This window comes from Fundulus heteroclitus, chromosome 1 (assembly GCF_011125445.2).
Source record: "Fundulus heteroclitus isolate FHET01 chromosome 1, MU-UCD_Fhet_4.1, whole genome shotgun sequence".
Classification (NCBI taxonomy): Eukaryota; Metazoa; Chordata; class Actinopteri; order Cyprinodontiformes; family Fundulidae; genus Fundulus; species Fundulus heteroclitus.
This window is the reverse complement of record NC_046361.1, coordinates 43,756,255-43,781,747: the sequence shown is the minus strand read 5'-3', so window position 1 is coordinate 43,781,747 and position 25,493 is coordinate 43,756,255. Positions and strand designations below refer to the sequence as shown.

Genomic DNA, 25,493 nt, shown 5'->3' with positions numbered 1-25,493 from the left:
GTAGAGGCAGTGCATGGAGGACCACCTCTGCAGCAACAGTCCAGATAACATTTGGAGAGGCATCAGAACCATCAGAAGTTCTGATGGTTCTGATTCAGAACCATCAGGGACTACCAGCGCAGAGACCAGCGACTGATGATGACCGGCTCTCCCTGACACCTTCAACAGCTTCTGTGACTCTCCAAGCTGCAGGAAACATCTCCCCCAGCCAGAGGAGAACCATCAGCATCTCCTCCTGCAGCTCCACCAGGTGACCTCCTCCCTGAAGAAGGTCACCACCAACCAGGCTTCAGGTCCAGACATGGAGTCAGCCCGGACACTTAGATCATGCTGACCAGCTAGCAGGACATCTGGACATCTTCATCTTCTCCCTGCAGCTTTCCACGCTTCCTGTATGTCTGAAATCCTCCGTTATCGTTCCTGTCCCCCAGAAACCAACCATCTCCTTTGTGTGGAGCAGAACACAGACCCTCACGTGTCGTCTGCTGTTCTCCTGAGAACATTAAATTCTGACCCTGATAAAATCCCACATTTCTGTCTGTGTTTAAAGGAGGGTTGCTGCCACTAATCATATTCTGTTTTATCCACCCCGTGGATTTTATTTCTGGCTCAGAGCTTTATCTGTTTCTCCTGAAATCACTTCTTGACCTTTAACATAGAAAGTACTCCTAGATCAGTGCTGTGTAATTCCTGGTTCTGCTCTGCCAGTCAATGGTTTCCTTAGAAATGTCTCACCAGTCTGAATAAACTAAATTGGAAAGTATGCATTTCATGTTGATCCTGTCTGGATTATATTTATTTACATCTTTCCTTAAACTGTATCTTTTTTATTGTAGCGTGCCTTAGGGCGTATATCATGCAACATCAACTTTTTGGAGCTTTTAGCCATGTTCTGGTGCTCTTCCTTCATCACAATCATGGCCTAAGTGGTGTTTGGTTCATGGATGTCTGAGTAATCCTGGTGAATTCAGCTCTGAGCAGCAGCTGCCGTCCCGGCGGCCATGACGGGTCTAGCAGAGCCGCCATGGAAGCATTTAAGGCTGCATGTGTCACTGTGTGATCGCTTTAAGAGGCTTTAAATAAGGAAGCCAACACTGTTCTCCATCTACAGCAGGGGTGTCAAACTCATTTTGGTTTAGGGGCCGCATTCAGCTTAATCTGATCTCAAGAGGGCCACACGAATTAACTCATTGCAAGATTAAATAGAACTAATAAAAGTGGACTTGTTAATTTTTATATTAAGTTAATTTCACTTTTACACAATATATTATGAATAACCTCAGCGTTTTTAAGAAAAGTATGTGCAATTTCATCAATACTTTTACTCAGTTAAACATTTACTTGTGCATTATGCATAAGAACTGATCACAGTGATTATACAATGTTGAAAAACATTTATTCACATTTTTTGGAACTTAAAAACACTGTCCTGCGCCCCTCGTGGACAATATAGGAACTGCAGATTTTTAATTAAATGAAGTACATGTTTTTTTCAATAATTGTTTTATCATTCTCTTCCTTTTATCTTGTCCACTTGTGAAAGTCAAATCTGATGAGCTCTTTGTGGCATCTTATTGCCACATTGCCAGACAGGACACTGGGGAAAAAAAAAAAAAAAATTTTTTTTTTTTTTTTTATAATGATAATGCATTTAGCCACAGGGCCGGACTAAATTGTTCGGCAGGCCGGATCCGGCCCGCGGGCCGTATGTTTGACACCCCTGCTCTACAGCAACCTTTAATCAGCTTCAGCTCCATCAGCTCTGCTGGCTTCTTCCAGATGTTCTGCGTCCAGCCAGAGGCGACGGTGGAGAGAAAAGGAGTTTGCTGTTTCTTCCATTCACTGAGACGGTACTGAACTCTAATCAGAACCAAGTTAAAACGGACCCAGCACACTTAATAAACCGAACCTGAAGCGGTCCACACAAAGACTGGACCTTGGAATAACGGAACCGTTGGATAGTTCTCCTTATTGTTCTGCAGGAACAAACGGGTTTGGGTTTTCAGTCTCAGCAGCAGATCCAGTTTGTGGTTCTGGTTCCTTGTGGTTCAGGACACAAATCAAACATGTTTTCTTCTGTCTCTTTTTATTCATCATCAAAAAAACAAAGTCACACAAAGATTATTAAACGTGGTTCATCCGATGAACGTACAGGGACCTTCAGCGATTAGATCACACACCAGCAGACATCTGATCGCTCCAGCTTCATGGTGACCACCACCAGACGTTTGGGGGGATTTTAAACAGAACCCTGATGGCTGAGTGAATGACAGTCCAGCAGATCCTCCGTGTTTCCGGACCGTCTTTTTTTAGACGGCGGTTTGGGTTTAGTCAGAACAACGGAACGGTGCCAACGGCAGCACAGGAACCCATCAGGAACGACCAGCAGGAAGATACTCCAGCTCATCGCTTTCCTCTGGTCCTCTGAGCTCCTCTGAGCTCCTCGCTCCATCTGGGGAAAGACGAGGAGAGACAGAATCAGCGACAGACCGGACCTGCGTTCATTCTGCCTTAAGGTACCTGCAGTCCTGCTGGAGGAGAACCCCAGACCTTGATCCAGTCATTTAAACGGACCCCAGACTCAGATGAACAAGAACCTGAAAGAACTGAAGCAACAGTGGGAACTAAAGTGGACCAGAACCACTAAAGCTGCTTTACTATGGCGCCTACAGCCCTGATGATTCCACATCTGCTGCTCATCTACCATCATTATTTACTTTGATATCACAACAAAACCCAAATATGACTGATCGCTTTATTTCTGAGCTCTAACAGGTTTCAGCTATTTAGACCAAATCAGTGTTCTAATTATAAAATAATAATAAAGAAAGATCCTCGGTTCACTTTAGTCTCATGCCTTATGAGTTTTAAAATAAAGGCCTATCTTAAAAATTATCAACATTTTCATTTTGCATGGATGTAATTGGATTGTTAATTTAATCGATATATATATTGATGCATTGTTCCTGGATGGAGTGGATGTTCTGGTCCAGTGTTTCTGGTACCACAGGGTTCTCCAAGCTGAGACACCTTCCTTTAAAAAGGTACATAGCCACATGATATGCTTATAATGTTATCTTTTTTTTTGCGGTTCTAGTGGCTCGCTTTTATTCACAGTAAACTGACAGGAAGGGGAGAGACATGCGGCAAAGGACCGCGGGTCGGACCCGAACCCAGGTCGACCACGTCGAGGACTAAAGGCCTCCAAACATGGGTCGCGCTACGCCACGAGGGCGGCCGTGACATGCTTATAAAAAACACCACAAACCGTTTGATCATGATAAAATAAGGTTTTATACGCCATCTTTGTGGTGTTTTAATGTTCCTTTTTGAGCTGACAGATAATTCCCTCTCAGGCGCGATTAGCAGATAGAAACAGAAGTGGCGCCATCTAGTGGCAGTATCGCAGAACTATCATAATGCTGGTTTGCTTAATTAATAAATCAGTATTAAATAATGTCAGACTGAGCTTGATTCTCTGCAACGCCTCACAGTAAAGCAGCAGCTCAGCGTGATGAAGACCAACGTTATTAATTCAATTAACCGATCTATGGCAACTTTAAGAGCCTGAAATCAGAACATTTAGTCACGTCAGTCAACTCTGCGTCACATCTGAGCCTCGGCAGGTTCAGCGTCCGCTTCAGTGAACACCAACGCTCAGACGGTATTCCCAGAGACATTCCAGGCTTTTCCCTCCAGGAATCAGATTTTTTGTGTTTTTTTTTCCACTGGATCTTTATGCATCATTTTGCTGGGAGATGCTAATAGCCGTTAGCCACTTCCTTGTTTTAACCCCGGCTGAGCACACCCAGTACGTACTTCTGTTAAAATTGTAAATAAACACGAAAGGCATTATTTACTAACAAAATGAGCAAAAACAAAGCGTAAAACGTCAAAATAACAACTAATACGCCTGCAGGAGGTGATAATCTTTCATTAAAACTTTGTATGCAACCAGAGTGAGCTGCTGACGACTAAAAAAAGTCAAATTACGTGGCTAAGGGGGGGGGGGGGGGGGGGGGGGTCTGCGTGTTGTTGCTGTTTTTAAAGCATCATGGACATCAGGACATATTAATCCGGCTAATATCCAAGATAGCGATAAGCTACTAAGACCACCAGTCGGGTTCTGTCTGAGCTCATGGTGCAGAACCTGAGCGCAGGCAAAGAGGGATACCAGGCCCGGTTTCTGGTAGCGCTCAGGAGGTTCTTCCACCATCGTGGTCCGACACAGGAAGAGTCTGGATGGTCCTCCGCCAGCCGACCCACCCCAACGGTCCGACCCCCGAAACAGAACCTCTGAAGACCAGGGACCAAGGTCTGGTTCTGACACAGCAGAACTGCGTGTTTAGGGTCGGGCTAAGATCAGAACCGAGCTCAGGCAAACGTTAAGAGTCCAGATGCTGTTGTTGGAGTTAAAAGACGATTTATTCCCACTTTAGCTTCCTTATAACAGACGATGCAAACGAGCGGCCGAGCGGCGCCGGCTGAGCGGCGCCGGCGTTTCCCGGCCGAGCGGTCAGAAGCGATCTGCCGTTTCCGGGGAAACGCATGGTTGGCTGTGGGATACAGACTTTACACACATTGCACAGCGTGAGTGAGGGTTACGTACACAGGTCCACTAACGACAGCAGTTCTGGGGTTCTGATCCGACCCTCGTCGTACTGACTCTTCTTCTCCAACAGCCGCTGTTTGCTGGGATTCACCAGAACTGAACGAACACAGTCTTATGAACAGTTCATCCCACACACCTGGAGCCACCTGAGTCTGCTGCCACCTACCTGAGAGTCCGGCCGAGGTGGACTGCAGGGACCCGGCCGGGGAGAACCGGGCCGCCTCGCCGGGCCCGGGCCCGCCGGGCTGGGGGGGGTAGTTGTACTGGTCCTCCGTGGGAACGGACGGCTGGCTGAGGCGGGACGCCGCAGCAACGGCTCGGTTCTGATGGTCAGAACCGCAGCCGGACCCGTCGGACCGGAACTGGGAGCGCAGCTCGTACTGAGAGAAGCCGCGGCTTTCGTCGGTTTCACACGGGCCGGCGAGGGACAGGGAGGGGGGGCAGAGGGAGGGGGGGCCGAGGGAGGAGGAGTGGAGCGGGCGAGGAGGGGTGAAGGCCCCGAACGACGAAGAGGAGGAGGAGGAGGAGGAGGAGGAGGGAGGCAGGTTCTGTTGTGACGGCGCCAGCTCGGACAGCTGGTGGGAGACGGCGGTGACGCAGGAGTCCAGGGAGCGGGGGGGTCTGGGGAAGGACTGGGGGGGGGGCGGGGGGAGCCGGGGCGAGGACGAGCTCCTCCTCATCGAGCTGCGCAGCTCCCTCAGTTGGTGGAACACCTGAGGAGGACAGAACCGGTGAGAACCTGCAGCAGAACCCGAGGGGCTCCGGACCAGAACCGCAGACCCAAACTGGGTAGAACCAGGACCAGAACATGGAGCCAAAACCTGACTTCATCTGGGAGAACCTAGCTTAGACTGTCGGTAGCGGTTCTGCCGCCGGGTTCTAGCGGTTCTGACCTCAGTCATGGCGGGTCTCTTCTTCCTCTGCCTGCTGAGACTCTTTCGGGCCAGCGCTGCCACCCGCAGGTAACCGTCAGGCTCAGCGGCGCCGCCTGCAAGCAGAACCGTCAGCTCAACACACAGCAAGAACTCTGAGAACCAGAACCGAGACCCGAGCTCACAGACCAGCAGTCAGCCGTTGGTCCAGGTGTCTCCTCCACGCTTCTGGGCCGGCGCTGTTCGGGTCATCGTCCTCCACAAGGTCCTTCTGCAACCAGAACCACATCACAGCAGTTCTTATGCAAAAACACAAGCAACCTCCATGGAGGCAGGGACCGGGTCGGCGGGTTCTACTGGGTCTCCCCGCCGGGCCCAGCTCACCCGGCGGGTCGGACGGTACCATGGCAGGCGCCTCAGTGTGGGCCCAGCGGCTCCAGGGTGGCGCCGGCCGGCCCGGGGCTGCTGCAGCCTTCCAGAACCGAGTCCAGTTGCTGCGGTTCTGTGACAGATTTATTTCCACTCATCCTCACAAATAACCCAAACGGGTCAAACGGGTCAAACGGGTCACCTTACACCGGGCTGACCCGCCTACTTTGATGGGATCCAGTCTGGATTTAACAGCGCGCTGAAACAAGTGTTCAGTGGACCGGACCGGCCGACCCGGTCTGTAACAGAACCTGAGCGCTGCAGAGCAGATGAGGCTCTCACCAGGTATCTGTCTCCAGACTTCCCGTCCTGTTCCAGAGCTCGCCGCCCCGTCAGAACCTCCAGCAGCACCTGGAACACACAGAACCCCGTCAGGCCCGGTTCAGACAGACCGGCGTTCCCAGCGGCGCCAAAGCCTCAGAATCTCACCACGCCGAAGCTGTAGACGTCCAGCCCCGTGCTCAGCTCGCCTCTCCTCACGTATTCCTCAGGCAGATACGCCAGCGTTCCTCTCACGGTCGTGGTTCTGCCGACGGACTGGGTCTGCGTGGAACAGCCGGCCGGGCCGCGCGGCACGCACCGAGCCAGACCGAAGTCCGAAAGTTTTGGTACCCAGTGCTGGTCCAACAGGATGTTAGAACTGCAGGGGTCAGAGGAAGAGGAGAGGTTCAGTCAGGTTCAGAGCTCATCATAGCACTGAAGCAGCTCTGGTCAAGGTCACTAATGATATTCTCACGGCCTCAGATAATGGACATGGAGGAATGACGAAGAGGAGGAGGAGAACCGGGAGGGTTCCTCAGAGCTCTGATTGGACACCTGCTCCTCGCTACAGACGGTCCACGGTTCTGGAGCCTTTATGGATCAGAACATCGTGGATGAGGTCCTCCTAGAAGACTGGATGGGTCGGTTCAGGGAGAACCGGTAACTACCCGACCGTCAGTCCGCTCCTCTGAAAAGCTCCGGTTCCAAAGACCGCAGCAGTTAGAACCAGAACCAGAACCGGTGATGCACGGTTCCTCCTGGTTCCCCTCTGTAACGATGGGTCCAGTTCAACAATAGCTGGGCGATCAGAACCGGCTAATCAGCTCCTCCTCATCGTGTTCCAGCAGGTCAGCAGAACCTCTGAGAACCCGCTCCCTCCATGTTCCTCCATCAGCGCCAACGCTGCTGCTGATGGCCTCCACCTCAGGAACCAGCCACTGCAAAGGAACTACAAGAACAATCTTCTTGAAATGAGGAGCAGGTAAATAAGATGATCTGCCACTGGACTGAGTATTTCACCCCTAAAATAAGATAATTACACATCCAGCCCCTGAAATCAGTTGTTCCTATTTTAGGTGCAGAAATCTTATTCCATTGGCAGATAATCTTATTTCCCTGCTTAAATCAAGACAAATACACTCATTTCCAGAATATTTTACGTTTAGTTCCCTATTTGCAGTGCACCTGTCTGGAGTTCTGATGCGACCCGGTTTCTGTTCCTCAGAGGATCTGCAGCCATTACGGCTCCTCAGGCCGATGCTCTTTTCCACCTAGATGTCAAACAGGAATATTTCCAGTTTCCACCTGATTCAGGTTGTTTCCATCCTGTTGAAGTTTGTTTCCTTGTTGTTGAGACTCAGTGTGGTTCAGCTTCTTTGTGCGGATTTATAACCTAAAAGCTCAAACTCATGAATAAACATCTGGTTTGCAGCTGCTGAAGTTAAATAAAACGGAGTTGTTATATTTCAGAGGATCTGGGTCAGTTCTAGGCACATTAGCACAGCAGCTCAGACCTTCACATTCATTTTCAAACCTTACACACGAGCCCCGGGTCTCGCACCTTTCTCCATTAATCCTTCCTTCAGTTTTACAAAGTCTGTCAGAACCTCATCCTGCAGAACCTCGGTTCTGGCCCGGTGTTTTAGGAACCATTTCCTCTCCAGACTTTATTCTGCCAGTATCTCGCTGGCTTGTCTAGATGCTTTGCAGGGAAGGTTGACCAAGCTTCATCTTGCTTTTCTTCAGCAGTGGAGTCTTGTGCAGTGATTTGCGTTTTTTAACATTTTAATGGGAAAACAAGTAAAGAAACATAACAGCTATTTCCAGATGTTTGCTGCTCTGCTGTTGGACTCCTGATTATTCTCCTCTGAGGGATGCTTGGCTGGTTTCTGGTGAAATGATGTTCTACTTCCAGATTTTATCTCCAACAGCGCTCACTGGAGCTTAGAAATGCAGCTGTAGCCACAAACACTCGCTACCGTCTTAGCATAGCAGCTTTAGCTAGGCTAATGGTGGCGCGATTAGCATTCTAAGGACCATGGGGACATTTTCTGCAGTTTAATGATGAACTAAAGCTAAAGCTGAGCTAATGAGGATAATAATACAGTATCAAAATGTATTTTTCTTCAGTAATTGTATTTTTATCAGTATCAAGTCTAAAATGTATGTATCATGACGGGACAGGGAAACTCCACGCCACAGAACCAGGATAACACTGTGCATTCTGGGATTTGGAGTTTTTACCAGCTGCTGCATTCATGGTTTGGTGTCTGTGACGTGTGGATAACCTTGCTACAGATATCTGTAGTGAATTTAATTTGATCACTGATGCACATCCTGATCCTGCTGACTGACAGACGGGTTCCTCACCTCTTCACGTCTCCATGGATCAGCTGTTCCTGACCCACCGGGGGGTGGTGCAGAAACTGAAGAGCTGCTGCTGCTCCTTCCACTATACTGACCCGGAGAGCCCAGGACAGAACCACACACGCCTGGAACACACGAGCACATGACTGTCACACAGAAACACGCCTGGAACATACGAGCACATGACTGTGACACAGAAACACGCCTGGAACATGTCTGAAGACACCTGGAACAGACGTGAAGCACGGCTAGAACATAAAGCAACATCAGAGAACACGGTTCACGTGAAAAACCAGAAACTGAGACACAGAAAGCCGCCAGAAGACACCGAAACAGAAGAAGACATGAAGCACACCCAAAGCAGACAACTATAGAGGTAATAAAGACAGAGCGCCGGCCCATTATGCTCCGCCTCCTCCGCCTCCTGTGTGACGGAGGACTGGTCAGCACCGACCCGGTCGTCTCTAAGCAGCTTCCCCAGGCAGAACCGCTCAGGTCTAACGGCTGAGGAGCATCAGCGGCGGGTTCTGCTGCTTATCAGAGAATATCCTAGTTTTAATGGAGCAAATCAACCCTTTGATCGTGGTCAATTAGACTTCTTTCTTTAATATGTACAACTTCTCGTTATCAGAGAACATACATGTGTTTTCTCGCAATTTTGTGAAATTAATCTAAAAATATTTGAGTTTTTGGCCAATAATTGATTTTCTTTAATCTATAATGGACCTAATATGATTTGTTTCGCGGAAACTATTGCTAACAGGTCTTGATGCTGAAGTCAGACTTTGTTAGGTGGCCGTTGATGTAATTAAATGCAGCCGTCATCAGACTGAACGCTTCAGGAAAGACGTCACGCAGCAGCACTGTTTGCAGAAGAAATGGTGAATATAATTGTTTCTAGAAGTGTAAAGTTCTGTTTAAAAAAATAATCTCTCCTGGTTATTATTATTAGAAAGCTGCCGAGCGATGAGAGCCGACAAAAACATGACCGTTCATACGTGTGTGAATTAGCACGGCATGTGGAAAAGACGGAGCTGGGTCACATTTCAGTGTGAACGTAGCGCAAGGTAATAAATAATGTTACCAGAAAAAAAGCCGAAATATGAGAATAAAGTTGTTACAAGAAGTCACACAATTGATAAAATAATAATCTGATGCTGATTTAGTATTTTCTGACTCGTAAAACCAAAACCTAACTTTACTCGACGCTCAACTTGGTTTTAACGGAAGCCCCGCCCATCGAGGCCGCCGCCCGCCGTTATCTCAGCGCCGCAGGGCCAACGGGTCGGGAACCTCTGGGTGACAACCAGAACCGCTGCGGGACTCGGAGAACCGAGGAAGGTTTGGTTGGACGGTTCTTCAGGATCGTCTCGCACAGTTGGACCCACATGGTGCGGCACGCAGCAGAACATCAGGCAGAACATCGGTCCGTTTCCACTGCAGGCCCAGTGACCCGGTCAGACCTTACAGAACCAGTGGGAACACTCAGTTCTGCTGCATATTGGATCTCTTCAAGTCACATTGGCGCCGCTGCCATCTGCGGTTCTGAATCCGACTCGTATCGGACCTTTTCGGTTCCAGTGGGAACCGCTGAGGCAGATTTGATCTGACCCGTTCATCCAGGCCGCTTCTCTTTGAGATGTTCTGGATCCGCTTTGTGTCAAAAATAGACCTGGTGCGTACGTCTGACAGGAGGGCGGCCCGGCGGCGCCGGTTCTGACTGGAGTCAGATGCGGGCGGCGTTTTATCGGACGTTCTGCTGCAGAGGAAAGGAAGCGATAGAGGCGAGTTACTTCCTGCAGCTGGTCCTCCAGCGAGCGGTTCTCCATGTAGCTGTAGATCAGACACATGGCGCCGCCTTCTCCTTCGCTGAAACCCAGCAGGTCCACGATGTTCCGATGCCTGAACCTGAACACAACACACCTTTATCACGTTTGCTCTCAGCCTCCAGAGGACTGCAGCACACAGCTACGCACCTGGACAGGTACTCCACCTCAGCCTGGAAGCTTCCCCTCAGAGTCCAGTCCATGTGGCAGTCCTGCCGACCAGAACCAGAACCAGCAGCGTCACTTTAAACGCCACACAGTCGTGTACCTACATCTAAGGTAAATAAACCGTGCACCTCTGCTGACTGCAGACAGATGGCGCCGTCACGCCGCCGGCTTCACAGCTTCAGATAAAATAATGTGAAGAAGAAGTTCTGGAAACTCCTGCTGGTCCCGCCTGATCCGTTAATTAAGCCCAGACCTGTTCATCTGGGTCAGCAGGCGGCGCCGCCATCATGGGGACGCCAGAACCAGCGGTTCCTCTGGTTCCTCTGGTACCTCTGGTTCCTCTGGTACCGGGGTTCCTCTGGTTCCTCTGGTACCAGGGTTCCTCTGGTTCCTCTGGTACCGGGGTTCCTCTGGTTCCTCTAGTACCGGGGTTCCTCTGGTACCGGGGTTCCTCTGGTTCCTCTGGTACCGGTCTGTTCTGAGCCCAGCAGATTAGATTTCATGAAGTGAGGCTGTGTCGCATTAATCCAGATGTAAGTCCTGGGGGTGCCACGATTTTGGGTCATATCTTCTGTACCGGTACCACATAGAACCCAACCCACTATGGGAACCTTTCAGCACCACAGGAGAGCTTGAGACCCATTTCTCTCCCTCACACACAGGGTCAGCCTCTCTTCTGGCCGCATGCAGAGCTCAGATTAAATGGAAGGAGAACGCATTAAAGGAAAGGTTCCTTTAATGAGGTTCCCCCAAAGATCCGATCCCTCGGCACCAACAGAACAACGCTGCAGCTGTTCAGCGCCAGCAGGACTGGGACCGGTTCTCCATCAGGGAAAGAAACCTGTTTGTCCCTCCGTCAGGGATGAAGAGGTTCTCCTCCTGGACAGAGAGGAACGTTGGTTCCTGTGAAGAGACTCTTCCAACGCTGTTACTGCAGGCAGAACTCAGGCAGCCATGACAGCACTAATGAACCACCGTTAGGCCGATGGTCCTCTTTTGCACATGTTGGTCTGCTATGCAAAGGTTCTGATCAGGTTCTGCTCAGGCTGAAGATGTCTCTTGGAGAAGAAATGTTTCACCTAAGAACCGTCAGTAGGACCTGCTCCACCTTTTTGTTTAAAACATCCTTCAAATGTAATGTTCTAAATTTCTGAGACACTGAAAGTTTTTCCTTCTTTGTAATCCATAATGATCAGAATTAGAAGAAATAACGGGTTGGAATATTTCCCTCCGTGTGAGATGGATCTACACGGGTTTGGCTTTCTGAGATGAGTGACAGAAATATTGAACCAATATTGAATATTGAACATGAATTATTTTCATGGCTGTGATTTGTTCAGACATCCCTGCAGTTCCTCCCTCCACCTGCAGAGGGCAGTAACCGGCTAAGGATCGCAGAGAGCAGCTCTGTGCTGTTCAGGGTGACCCAGCTCCAGCACGCCTGCAGAGGCCTGCCGCCGAGCCGGTCACTGGGTTCAGGCGTGTCGGAGGAGGAGCGACGCTCTGGAGCCGAGCTGGGCACCCCCCCCCCCCCCGGTGTAGCTCCACCCTCCGCCTGTAGAGGGCTGCGCTGCGGTGGGCTCACCTGTCGGAGTCTCTTGACGGCACAGTCCATGTTCCTGAGAGACGCCCGGTAGACGACCCCGAAGCCTCCCTCTCCCACCTGCAGGCTGGGGGAGAACCCTTGCGTCCCATCATGCACCTCTTCATACGTCCAGCAGATGACGCCGGTGAAAGATGGAGGAGCTACATCATGAGCGGCAGCAGCATCAGGAGAGGCGCAGCCTGTTTCCTGTGTAGAAATGATGTCATCAGCTGGGGGTGAAAGCAGGTTCTGGTTCTGATCAGTCTCACTTTAACAGAGTGGACGCTCAGCGTGGGGGGGGGGGGGTCACCTGGGCCTGCTGGTGCTCAGAGTACAGCTCGCCAGGGGGCGGGGCCGGTCCAGGTAGAGGTCTTTCTTCTTTTTTGGCCGAACAATCAACTGCAAAGAAAGAGAGAAAGGTCAGGGACCCGGCGGCAGTCTCAGCCCCCCCACAGACGCCGGGCTGCCCCCCCACAGTGACATCATCAACCAGAGTGTTGCCCAACAGTGATGTCAGCAGCTGCAGCAGCTTACCTGTCGGCTGAGCCGGCGGCTCATATGGAGGAGGAGGAGGAGGAGGAGGAAGAGGAGGAAGAGCGTCACTCCGTGTCCCTGCAGAGAACCAGAGGTCAATGTTAGGCTGCTCTCCGGGTCAAAGGTCAGAGTTCAGAGGTCACGACTCACAGGTGAGGATGACATCACGCGGCCGGAAGAGCTGCAGAGACTCCAGCAGGTCGATCAGCTCGCCAACCCGACCGTTCCTGCTCTCCCATTGGTTCATCACCCAGTCGGTCCGCCTCTCCCTCCGGTCAGCCAATCGGACCGCGGTCTGGTCCTTGAGGACCTCTGAGGCTGCACACAGAACCAGGAAGCAGGTCACTATCCTGAACCGGGCCTCAGGTAACGGATCGGTTCCAGGTGGTTTACAGGTTTCTGGTTCTGGTTCTACAGACGGACAGAACTGAAGCCTGATGAACCGGATCAGGACAACTGTTCCCTCCAAGCTGCGCAGTCTATCCAGCGCAGAAAGAAGCTGAACTGTAAACGTAACAATAGAGCAGGTTATTTTGCACCAGTCAGCAGTTCTGGTCAGACGGTGCCGCCCAGCAGGCGCTGATCGGACGGGCGGGGCGGACGCCCTCACGGTGGGCGGGTGGCGTCCGTCCTGCTGCAGGTCAGCTGTTTGTCTTTCTGGGTTCTTATCTGAGATCATTAGCCATCAGTTGGTTCTTTTCTCCTGCTGTTTGGTTCTGGAGCGCCGCTGCAGTGAGTCCTGTGCAGCGTACGGCTGCTGCTGCGTTCTGACCGCAGGTTCTGACCCCAGGTTCTGACCCCAGGTTCTGACCGCAGGTTCTGACCGCAGGTTCTGACCGCAGGTTCTTGGACTTAGACAACTTAGACAACTTTGTCATTTTTTATGCACAGAGTGCGTACAGAATGAAATTTTGTTGCATACAGGTTGTAAATTGCAGTAAAAATTTAAATACAGTAAAAGGTGCAGCAGTGATTTAAAAGTAAAACAATTGAAATGTAAACAATACAGGAGAAAGTCACAGTGTACAGGTGAGTATTTAAACAAAACATTTGTATGTACAGAAATTTATTGTGCAAGAATGCATTTGAAAACTAAGAGTTCGGCAGCATTTGTGATGCTAGATGGAGATGCAATGATGCAGAATGTGCAAATGTGCGAATGTTGTGCAGAGTTTATGGTTATAGTTCAGCAGTTCAGCAGCAGTAAAACAGTCTGATGGCAGCAGGGAAAAAGCTTTTGCAGAACCTGGTGGACCTGCAGCAGATGCTGTGGAACCTCTTCCCAGAGGGCAGCAGGGAGAACAGTCCACGGTGGGGGGGGGGGGGGGGGGGGGGGGGGGGGGGGGGGGGGTGAGGGGTTCCTGATGATGCTACGGGACACACAGCGCTGAGATGAAATGTCTTTAATGGAGGGAAGAGGAGCCCCGATGATCCCTTCTGCTGTCCTCACCACTCTCCTCACGTTCCTCCAGTAGGAGGCGCTGCAGCCTCCACACCACACAGAGAGACAGCTGGTCAGAATGCTCTCTATGGTGCTTCTGTAGAAGGTCGTGAGGTTGTCCGTGATGTGCACCCCCAGGAACTTGTGCTGCTGACCACCTCCACAGCTGATGATGAGCAGTGGAGCGTGGTGAGGCCGGTTCTTCCTGAAGTCGACGATGATCTCCAAAGCCGGATAAACAGTCGAGCGTAGCAGCAGTTAAAAGTCCAAAAACGCTACATGACCGTAACTCCAACAGGCGCTGGGTAGATGAGAGATTTCTAGCAAGTTTGTTGGCATTTTTTTATTAAAAATCGAATCTGTACGTGCAGCCGCTGCCTCGGGGGCAACGCCGGAAGTATCTGACCGCTGGTTCTGACCGGTTCTGACTGCTGGTTCTGACCGGTTCTGACTGCAGGTTCTGGCCACAGGTTCTGACTGCAGGTTTTGGCCGCAGGTTCTGACCGGTTCTGACCGGTTCTGGCCTCCCAAAGCGCTTCACCATGCATACACACCCTGACGGTGGTGAGCTGCCAGCAGCCACTGCTGCCCTGGAGCTGCACACAGAACCAGAGGCTGGAGCTAAATCTCACTGCAGAAAATGGAAATAATTTAATTACAATAAAACTTTAACTCTGAAAGACGTCCACGTGTCACACATTCAGCTCTTCAGAACCTAAAGCGCCTAAATCACTTCTAAACTACGTCATCTAAGTTATTGCTGTTATTTTAGCCATGTAAGGTGTTATAAGCAGCCTCAGTGATCAGAACCAGAGGTCCAGTCAACGATTCGGGGAACCATGGTGATAAACTGCTTAAATCAAGGTTCTGACAGATGTTCCAGATGTTCCAGATGTTCCAGATGTTCCCTCCTTTCAACTGAAGCTTTCCGGAAACTTCAGTTCAGATCAGCCCAAAAAATATGAAAATCTTTATTCTGCTGGACCTGCTGCAGGAGAGGTTCTGGAGCAGGTCCGGTCAGGTGTTCAGGCTCTGGAGAAGGTCTGGTCAGATGTTCAGGTTCTGGAGAAGGTCCGGTCAGATGTCCAGGTTCTGGAGCAGGTCCACTCAGGTGTTCAGGTTCTGGAGCAGGTCCGGTCAGGTGTTCAGGTTCTGGAGAAGGTCCGGTCAGATGTTCAGGTTCTGGAGCAGGTCAGGTCAGGTGTTCAGGTTCTGGAGCAGGTCCACTCAGGTGTTCAGGTTCTGGAGCAGGTCCGGTCAGGTGTTCAGGTTCTGGAGCAGGTCCACTCAGGTGTTCAGGTTCTGGAGCAGATCCGGTCAGATGTTCAGGTTCTGGAGCAGGTCCGGTCAGATGTTCAGGTTCTGAAGAAGGTCCACTCAGGTGTTCAGGTTCTGGAGAAGGTCCACTCAGGTGTTCAGGTTCTGGAGAAGGTCCGGTCAGGTGTTCAGGTTCTGGAGCAGGTCCACTCAGGTGTTCAGGTTCAGGAGAAGGTCCGGTCAGGTGTTCAGGTTCTGGAGAAGGTCCGGTCAGGTGTTCAGGTTCTGGAGAAGGTCCGGTCAGATGTTCAGGTTCTGGAGAAGGTCCACTCAGGTGTTCAGGTTCTGGAGAAGGTCCGGTCAGATGTTCAGGTTCTGGAGCAGGTCCACTCAGGTGTTCAGGTTCTGGAGCAGGTCCGGTCAGATGTTCAGGTTCTGGAGAAGGTCCGGTCAGGTGTTCAGGTTCTGGAGAAGGTCCGGTCAGGTGTTCAGGTTCTGGAGAAGGTCCGGTCAGATGTTCAGGTTCTGGAGAAGGTCCACTCAGATGTTCAGGTTCTGGAGCAGATCCGGTCAGATGTTCAGGTTCTGGAGAAGGTCCGGTCAGATGTCCAGGTTCTGGAGCAGGTCCGGTCAGGTGTTCAGGTTCTGGAGCAGATCCGGTCAGATGTTCAGGTTCTGGAGCAGGTCCGGTCAGATGTTCAGGTTCTGGAGAAGGTCCGGTCAGAGAACCAACCAGAACCCTGATGGCTGCAGACGGAGCTCTTGCTGCTGGGATTCGTTTTATTGTTTTAAGCTAATTCTACATGAGGAACATCATGTGGATGTTCTCTAAGGAACATCAGGAGAACACCAGGAACCAGACGGAGGTTCTGGGGAACCAGCAGCAGAACATGAACGGGTCTCAGACGAGCTTTTAAAGCAGAACGTCAGACAGAAAACTGCATTTCCTGCGGTTCCGCTTGGCGTTCTCAGGAAGTTCCTCTTTCCAAGTTTAGCTCACTTCATGTTGCGGTCCAGATCAGGCATGCAAAGCGCTTTCAGAACCGAGCAGAGAACCCGAGCAGCGTCCCCCATCAGCTCCACTGTATAGAACTGTTCTGGGTTCTGCTCCACTGTATAGAACTGTTCTGGGTTCTGCTCCACTGTATAGAACTGTTCTGGGTTCTGCTCAGCCTGGTTCTGAGCGGATCAGACCACCGGCACCAGGAGGCCGTCCACAGACGTCGTGGGACCCGATGTTCTGGTCGCTGTGGCTCGGTCCGACGATGAGAAGAACATCTACAGAGTTCATCCGCTTCCCTCATGAGAACAAGAACCGGTTCTATGCCAGGACCGCTAGGACCCAGTCCATGATGTTCAGAACCAGAACCAGAACCATCGGCGGTTATTTATAAAGCATTGCTGTGTGCAGTTTGGTGATAAAAGCCACGTCTGGTTTTTAGATGTTTCATCAGGCGACGAGTTTCCCACCGAGACTTTTACCGTCCTTATCGCCATGGTGATAACGTTCTCTCTGCTGCTGAGAACCGGCCTACAGGAGCCCACAGCCCACCTGTCCATCTGACACACCTGTCTGACACACCTGTCAGACACACCTGTCCGTCAGACACACCTGTCCGTCAGACACACCTGTCCGTCTGACACACCTGTCCGTCTGACACACCTGTCCGTCTGACACACCTGAACTGTGGCTAACTGGACTTAGCGGTACCGTGACCTGCAGACACATTTGGACCCATCAGAACTCCCAGTATGCCACCCATGTGGTCGTATCGTTGAATTAGTTTTGTTCTCTGATACTTTTGTTTAACTGTCACAAATAAAACCTTAAAAGATCCACACTGTAAAGCACAGAACCAACGACGTCTGGCTCACAGGAGACGATCGGACCGGGTCAGCGGTACCAGCCAGTGTGGGGAAGTTCAGGCGGGTCAGAGGTAGAAACAGAAAAACTAAAAATAAGAGACAAAACGGAAAATAAGGCTTTGGTTCTGTTGGTGTTTCACTGCAGTCGACCCGTCCATCTTTGGTTCCACCAGAACCGGTCCGGACACAGACCCCTGTGGGACACGACCCGTTATCTGGGCGAGATCTGGTTCTGGGCTGGTTCTGGGCTGGTTCTGACCCATCCGCACACATGAAAACAGACTGGAAAATAAACCAGAACCAGTAGAACAGCTCAGAACTCTCAGAACAGATCAAAACGGACCAGAACTTAAAAACAGATCAAAGCCTGCAGAGCTCAGGTCCTACAGAACCGGCCCGGCCCGCTTCTAACCGTAGGCTGAGAACCTGACTTCTGCTCAGAGCTGGAATACTTTTCATCGTGACTCAGACCGGTTCGCTCTAAAGATGCAGTTTCAGTTCCTATTCAGACAGAAACAGGGAAACCAGCGGGGGGGGGGGGGGGGGGGGGGGGGGCTGAGGTGAGTGACTACCTGTGGGCGTGTCTACCTGCTCTGAGGTGAGTTACTGTGGGTGTGTCTACCTGCTCTGAGGTGAGTGACTACCTGTGGGCATGTCTACCTGCTCTGAGGTGAGTTACTGTGGGTGTGTCTACCTGCTCTGAGGTGAGTGACTACCTGTGGGTGTGTCTACCTGCTCTGAGGTGAGTGACTACCTGTGGGTGTGTCTACCTGCTCTGAGGTGAGTGACTACCTGTGGGCGTGTCTACCTGCTCTGAGGTGAGTTACTGTGGGTGTGTCTACCTGCTCTGAGGTGAGTGACTACCTGTGGGCGTGTCTATCTGCTCTGAGGTGAGTGACTGTGGGCGTGTCTACCTGCTCTGAGGTGAGTGACTACCTGTGGGCGTGTCTACCTGCTCTGAGGTGAGTGACTACCTGTGGGCGTGTCTACCTGCTCTGAGGTGAGTGACTACCTGTGGGCGTGTCTACCTGCTCTGAGGTGAGTGACTGTGGGCGGTCTACCTGCTCTGAGGTGAGTGACTACCTGTGGGTGTGTCTACCTGCTCTGAGGTGAGTGACTACCTGTGGGCGTGTCTACCTGCTCTGAGGTGAGTTACTGTGGGTGTGTCTACCTGCTCTGAGGTGAGTGACTACCTGTGGGTGTGTCTACCTGCTCTGAGGTGAGTTACTGTGGGTGTGTCTACCTGCTCTGAGGTGAGTGACTACCTGTGGGCGTGTCTACCTGCTCTGAGGTGAGTGACTACCTGTGGGCGTGTCTACCTGCTCTGAGGTGAGTTACTGTGGGTGTGTCTACCTGCTCTGAGGTGAGTGACTACCTGTGGGTGTGTCTACCTGCTCTGAGGTGAGTGACTACCTGTGGGCGTGTCTACCTGCTCTGAGGTGAGTTACTGTGGGTGTGTCTACCTGCTCTGAGGTGAGTGACTACCTGTGGGCGTGTCTATCTGCTCTGAGGTGAGTGACTGTGGGCGTGTCTACCTGCTCTGAGGTGAGTGACTACCTGTGGGCGTGTCTACCTGCTCTGAGGTGAGTTACTGTGGGCGTGTCTACCTGCTCTGAGGTGAGTGACTACCTGTGGGCGTGTCTACCTGCTCTGAGGTGAGTTACTGTGGGCGGTCTACCTGCTCTGAGGTGAGTGACTACCTGTGGGCGTGTCTACCTGCTCTGAGGTGAGTGACTACCTGTGGGCGTGTCTATCTGCTCTGAGGTGAGTTACTGTGGGTGTGTCTACCTGCTCTGAGGTGAGTGACTACCTGTGGGTGTGTCTACCTGCTCTGAGGTGAGTTACTGTGGGTGTGTCTACCTGCTCTGAGGTGAGTGACTACCTGTGGGCGTGTCTACCTGCTCTGAGGTGAGTGACTACCTGTGGGCGTGTCTACCTGCTCTGAGGTGAGTTACTGTGGGCGGTCTACCTGCTCTGAGGTGAGTGACTACCTGTGGGCGTGTCTACCTGCTCTGAGGTGAGTGACTACCTGTGGGCGTGTCTATCTGCTCTGAGGTGAGTTACTGTGGGTGTGTCTACCTGCTCTGAGGTGAGTGACTACCTGTGGGTGTGTCTACCTGCTCTGAGGTGTGTTACTGTGGGCGGTCTACCTGCTCTGAGGTGAGTTACTGTGGGTGTGTCTACCTGCTCTGAGGTGAGTTACTGTGGGTGTGTCTACCTGCTCTGAGGTGAGTTACTGTGGGTGTGTCTACCTGCTGAACGTAATTCCCAGGGTTAGGGACCCAGGTGGGTCAGACGGACAGGTGAGTCAGACAGGTGGGTCATACAAAGAGGTGTGTCTGACGGACAGGTGTGTCAGACAGGTGGGTCAGACGGACAGGTGAGTCAGACAGGTGGGTCAGACAGACAGGTGAGTCAGACAGGTGGGTCAGACGGACAGGTGAGTCAGACAGGTGGGTCAGACGGACAGGTGGGTCAGACAGACAGGTGAGTCAGACAGGTGGGTCAGACAGACAGGTGAGTCAGACAGGTGGGTCAGACAGACAGGTGAGTCAGACAGGTGGGTCAGACGAACAGGTGGGTCAGACAGACAGGTGAGTCAGACAGGTGGGTCAGACGGACAGGTGAGTCAGACAGGTGGGTCAGACGGACAGGTGAGTCAGACAGGTGGGTCAGACAGGTGGGTCAGACAGGTGGGTCAGACGGACAGGTGGGTCAGACAGGTGGGTCAGACGGACAGGTGGGTCAGACGGACAGGTGGGTCAGACGGACAGGTGGGTCAGACAGGTGGGTCAGACGGACAGGTGAGTCAGACAGGTGGGTCAGACAGGTGGGTCAGACGAACAGGTGGGTCAGACAGACAGGTGAGTCAGACAGGTGGGTCAGACGGACAGGTGGGTCAGACAGTCAGGTGAGTCAGACAGGTGGGTCAGACGGACAGGTGACTCAGACAGGTGGGTCAGACAGGTGGGTCAGACGGACAGGTGAGTCAGACAGGTGGGTCAGACAGGCCGAAGCAGCTGCAGTCATGGATAAATGGCTAAATCGTCCTGCTGCGTTCAGTCCCAGAAAGGAAAAGAGGCCAAGTCTAAGCGTCGGCGGTGCAGGAAGCCTCTTTTCTTTATCCACTTCTGCTTCTTTTACAGGAAGTCCTGGCAATAAGCGACACCAGAACAGCGAACGCTGGGGAAGAGTTGGTAAAACCTCCAACTGTCAGAATGTAAGTCAGAAGAGAGAGCAACGATGAAGGCTGCGACTGAAGCCAAGCATCAACTTCTAACGCCTCCGTATCTCTGCTGGCAGATGTGAGCGTTCTGGATGATGCTGTGAAGATGATGAACTTCAGCCAATCCCAGACTCTTTGTCAGAGAGCGGCGCACAGCAGGAAGCGTGGGAAAACGCTGCTGAGGCTTTAGCAACTCTGCAGCCAAGAGGAACATCTGGACCTGCTGCTGTGGAGGAAGCCAGGTGGAAATATCCAATCACTTTTTGTATTAATCATATATTTTTATTAAAGCAGGAAGAGGTACCCCAGTTTTAAATAATAGAGTTAAACTGTGTGGGCTGGAGTACAAAGGGGATGCAGGGGTCACTCAAGGCTATAAATTCACCCAACTTTCTTGTGGGATACCAGGCAAGTAAGAGCCACAGAGGTTTTATGGTGGCTTAAAGGTTTACGGTAGGTTATGGTAAAAGATTTTTTTATTGCTCTTTAATGTTTATCCTGGTAGAATCCCAGAGACACCTGGTAAATTCATTAAAAGGCCAACTCCTTATCTGACACTGGATTCTCTTTTGCTGGTGAGAAGACGAGCACAGAGTGTGTATGTAGCCCCCCCCCCACACTCACTGAGGGGCCCGGCTAATAGCTTCCCCCGCACGTGACGTCACCGTCTCAAGAGCAACGCCCCTTTTGCCGCTTAGGTAGGGCATACAGGTAGAGAACGCCCGTAGCAACCAGCTATTACACGCACAACAGAACCAGCGATATGACCGACTTTACAGCCGTTAAACTTTCCCAAGACGATGTCCCAGGCACACGGATTACTGGTCGCACTGTGGAAGAACACACCAACCTTCAGCTCAAACGATGGCTTGAGGTTCGAGGGCTTAAAAAGACTGGAAAACGGGCCGAGTTGATGAACGGTAAGCTTTGTTTTTTTTTTCCTGCGCGGCGATCATGGCAGCGTCGGCCGTTTTTTTGTTTGCAATCACCGTCCAGGAATGGGTATATGTTTAATGTTTGTCTCATTTGAAATGTTTTTGAGTAAGCTATCCTGGTAGCAGGCTATCATGTTAGCGCCTGCTACCATGATAGCCTATATGCTGTCATGGTAGCAGGCGCTACTTTATTAACATGTCGGCCACCAAAATACTCTTACCTTGACTTGATGTCGCTGGAATTGGGTCAGGATGTTCTTCGGTTGTGCCCTTTCCTCCGACAAAATGCTTGCTACATATGTACTTGAATTTGGTAACTTTTTCCGGGTTGAACTGTTGTGTAGGCCGACCGCACCGGTGAACCCAGCGCACACATTTCTCCTTGGCAGTCTTGAAGAAAACATCCTTCATATGCGGCCGATCAGCGTAACTCGAGTCGCTGTTGCACGTTCCATAGCAACAATGTTTAAAAACCATGGTTTTAGATTTGGAAAAAGCAGTCGTTTACCGAGTAAAACCAAGGGTAACGCACGTCTCTTTTACAGCAAAACAGCAACGGACTATGCAAGTTTGCCCCACTGCGTACCACGTGATGTGACGTTACGTTTCTAAAAATAGCTCGCGGTACGCCTTTAGTAGATCCACGCTTAGAGCCGCCACGGGGGATGGGGGGGGGGGGGGGGCAGTGCTTTACTAAAATGGGGTTTTAGGAATGTGTGTCTCCACTTGGAATTGGAACTGTTTGTATCGGCTCGCGTCAGCAGTTTGATGGCTGTTTTAAGACAGTTTATGTATAAATTTGTCATTTAAACGAGTCCAATAATAGAATTATCAAACTGTTGACTAATGTTAAATATAGTGCAATAAAATATAATTGCCTTTTTAATGGCTATGAATCTTTTTTATTGTACTTTTTATTCATTTTTGTAATTTAGATCTTGAGTCTGTAATAAAATCTATCTATAATTCCATTTATAATAAATATGTTGATTCCAAGTGTTTTGTCTCTGGTAATTGTTTTCTTGCTGCTGAATCTACGAACCGGGTGAGGCGGCCGCAGTGAGTGAGACAGGGAGATCGACAGGGCGCCTCGTCAGCGGCTCACCTGGTGGGCGGCTCACCTGGTGGACGGCTCACCTGGCATCCTCACCGACGTGTCTGTCAGACTTACTGAGCTCAACCTGACTTCAGGGGAGGGAGTCCCTGGAAATGTGTGACATCATTAAAGGATTCACTAAAAGCTCAAACTATGGCAGAGAACAGGTGAGGCGGGGGAAGAGGCGCTTCCATGACCTGGCGGCCATCTTGCTGCCCGGGCTCCAGATGTGAGACTGGGAGGAGCACATCTGTCCAGCATCTGCACTGATCACTGGGTGATTGGCTGTGAGCTCAGGTGTCTCACCTGAACCCTGAAAACCAGGTGAAACTGATAAAGTGGATCAGAATATTGTTTTTGGTCCTGATTTGTCAGCTTTAGGCGTGTTTATTGGGACTTATTCAGAAGAGCTCCAGGTTTTTGTTAAAAAAAGGAGATTTCTAATTAGATTTCTAGGCTTAAGGTTATCTCGTTGTTTAATTTCAACTGAAAAGAATAAAAGGCCTGAGAATGAGATGTTCAAGTTAAGCAGATTAAATAAATTATTTTAATGTTACAATCCACTGTCTGTTCTAACTTTGACTCTCGGTACCGACCAGGTTCCGTCTGCCCACTTCACGACTCTCCGCGACAATGAAAGAGGATTTCCGTCCCACCAGAACCAGAACCAGAACCTCACCGATCACGAGACTCGGCCGGTAACGTCACCTGCAGCACGTGACCCAGGTGTAAAATTCTGCAGCGGTTCTGCGGGTTCTGGGTGTGGTACTCACCGAAGCGGGTCCAGTCCAGGTCCAGCAGTCCATCCATGACCCGGCAGAACTCCCATTGGACCGAGGGGGGCAGCTGGAAGAGAAAGTAATCCCGCAGGGCTCCCCCAGACATGGTTCCGACACACCGGACCGGGTCACACCAGAACCAGCCCGGTTACTCCCAGAACTGACAAACTTCAGAACTTCTGAACTGTAGCAACTTCCGTTCACCGCGCGCACAAGCTGCACGCACTGAGAGCCGCTTCCGGTGTGACCCGTCAAATCAAAAGCCCGGTACCGACAGGTAAAAGGGCCGCACTGAGGTGATTTCAGAACATGTTCTGGTCCAGGTGAGCTGCCAGTAGAACCAGCGAAGCAAAGCGGGAACCTCAGGGCTGGTAGCAGGATGGACGGGTTCTGTCAGAACTATCAGCTTTGGACCTCGGTTCTGGAAAGGTTTCAGACTCCAATCAGGAAAGTGTGAACATTTTAAAATGCGGGGAACCAGCAGCAACCAAGTCTGGCCACAGGCAATAATGGGTCAGAACCAACGGCCCAAAGCAAGAACGGACAGAACCTCTGTGACATTCTGCAGGTTTCTTCTCTGATGTAAACAGAACCATCGGTTCAGAACTTCAGAACAGGAACATTTCTGGAGCAACTCTGATCTGGATCCTGAAACAGAACCCTGGCCGGTATCGCTGGGTTTTATTCTGGTTCTGACCCACCACCAGATCAATTGTCCTTGTCCGTTTGAACACATTCAGACTTTCTGCACTGGACCAGTTCTGCTGGGTTCTGGCTGGAACGGAACCACCGCCTCCAGTTGGAGCTCCGGCTGAGAGCGCAGAGCTTTTATTTTGTGACCGGAAGTGCCGAGAGAAGACTTCCTCTTTTCTCTGTTTGCAGGAACTCATTTCCAGTAAATGCGTCTGCAGACACGCCCACACAGAGCAGCAGTAGCCAGGTTCTGGTTCTTTAAAGCTCTGCTGATCCCAGCCAGGTTCTGTGGTTCTGATCAGGTCCGAATGAGACAGAAACAGATGTAAGCGCTCTCGTCTATTTCTCTCTGGCCTTATTATGACTAATATCATCCCTGCTGTGATTTTACCTTTTTATTGAAGAAAACTTTCAGAGGAAATCCGTTTTTTCCTCGGAGAACCCAGCCTGTTCCTAATGACGTCACGACTTTTCTTCCTGTGGAACTTTTTATTGAACAATTTCAAATGACAAATTCGAACAATATATGCACAAGTAAACATAAAATGTCATCCCAAAAAGCTGGTAAGAAGCAGAATGAAACAAACAAATAAATAAAACGGCTTCAGGTGCTAATATTTCTGAAAACCTTAAATTATTTTCCCTACTAAAGCTGCTACCCCACCCCCCCACCCCCCCCCCCCCCCCCCCCCCCCCCCCCGACCCCGGATAAGAGGAAGAAGATGGACGGACGGACGGATTATTACACAGGAGTTCCACATCTTTGTTTTGACAAGTAATAATTTAACATCATTATATTAAAAATGCGGTACCACATTTTTTGTTAACTATTCATAAATTTTCTCCCAAAAGGACTTAACCAAACAACAACTGTAGAAAAGATGTTCTTGAGTGTCTAAATCTTTTTGACAAAAGTTACATACATTACTATCAAACTTGAACCTTAAACTTTAAAACTACATGGATAAATATAATTTATAGTTTTAAAGAGAACTTTTTTCATCTTTGGTAACAAAGTGTAACAGGTGGCACCAGTAGGTGTCACTCTCCATAGGCTGAGCCTCTATAAAAGGGGAAGCTAGTAGGGTGGTAGCCAGGAGTTCACTTCCTGTGTCTGGGACCAGGGGTGTGGTCGATCCATACTGTTGGCTGGCTGGGGTAGGTTGGGAGGAAAATGGTTTTTAAGTTTATCTTTCTCAATATGTTTTTTGCTGATTTGGTGTTTTTATACAGGGCCGCATTAACAGTATTCCAGTGGTAGCGTTACCTGGGCGTGTGGTTGTTCGACGCCGCAGGTAGGCTTTTACATTTACTGTTTGGGTGTCACCTGGGCGTGTTGTTTGATGCCGCAGGTAGGCTTTTATATATGCTGTTTTAAGTGATGCAGGTAAGCAGTGTTTTTAATGTGGTTAGATTGGATTAAAGTGTTTTAATGAGTATTTGGTAATTTTGTATTTTTGTTTTGACAGGGTTGTCACTGCTTCCTGCTGTCCTTTTAGAGTTTGATTTTCTTTTCTGTTAGTCTGCCTGGTTTGGATTGTTTTTC

At 50.6% G+C, this 25,493-nt stretch overlaps 1 protein-coding gene across 4 annotated transcripts; it reads right to left on the bottom strand.

The window, feature by feature from the left end:
- Positions 1-2,067: 2,067 nt before the first annotated feature.
- On the bottom strand, positions 2,068-23,489 carry irak1 (interleukin-1 receptor-associated kinase 1). Of its 4 annotated transcripts, none has more exons than XM_021311705.2 (15): positions 23,249-23,488; positions 12,805-12,972; positions 12,655-12,732; positions 12,431-12,519; positions 12,121-12,327; positions 10,518-10,579; positions 10,335-10,449; positions 8,545-8,666; positions 6,343-6,553; positions 6,196-6,264; positions 5,674-5,755; positions 5,506-5,600; positions 4,779-5,325; positions 4,610-4,708; positions 2,068-2,452 (listed from the first exon to the last, which is right to left on the bottom strand). In XM_021311705.2, the coding sequence occupies exons 1-15, from the start codon at positions 23,358-23,360 to the stop codon at positions 2,373-2,375; spliced, it is 2,136 nt and encodes a 711-aa protein (XP_021167380.2). In that variant the 5' UTR covers positions 23,361-23,488; the 3' UTR covers positions 2,068-2,372. The 4 variants fall into 4 exon arrangements, 3 of the variants coding, with proteins under 3 accessions (XP_021167380.2, XP_021167381.2, XP_021167382.2); XR_004932038.1 differs by lacking the exon at positions 2,068-2,452 and adding an exon at positions 4,008-4,479 and having other exon boundaries at positions 4,510-4,708; positions 23,249-23,489; XM_021311706.2 differs by lacking the exon at positions 4,610-4,708 and having other exon boundaries at positions 23,249-23,489.
- Between the last annotated feature and the right edge of the window lie 2,004 nt (positions 23,490-25,493).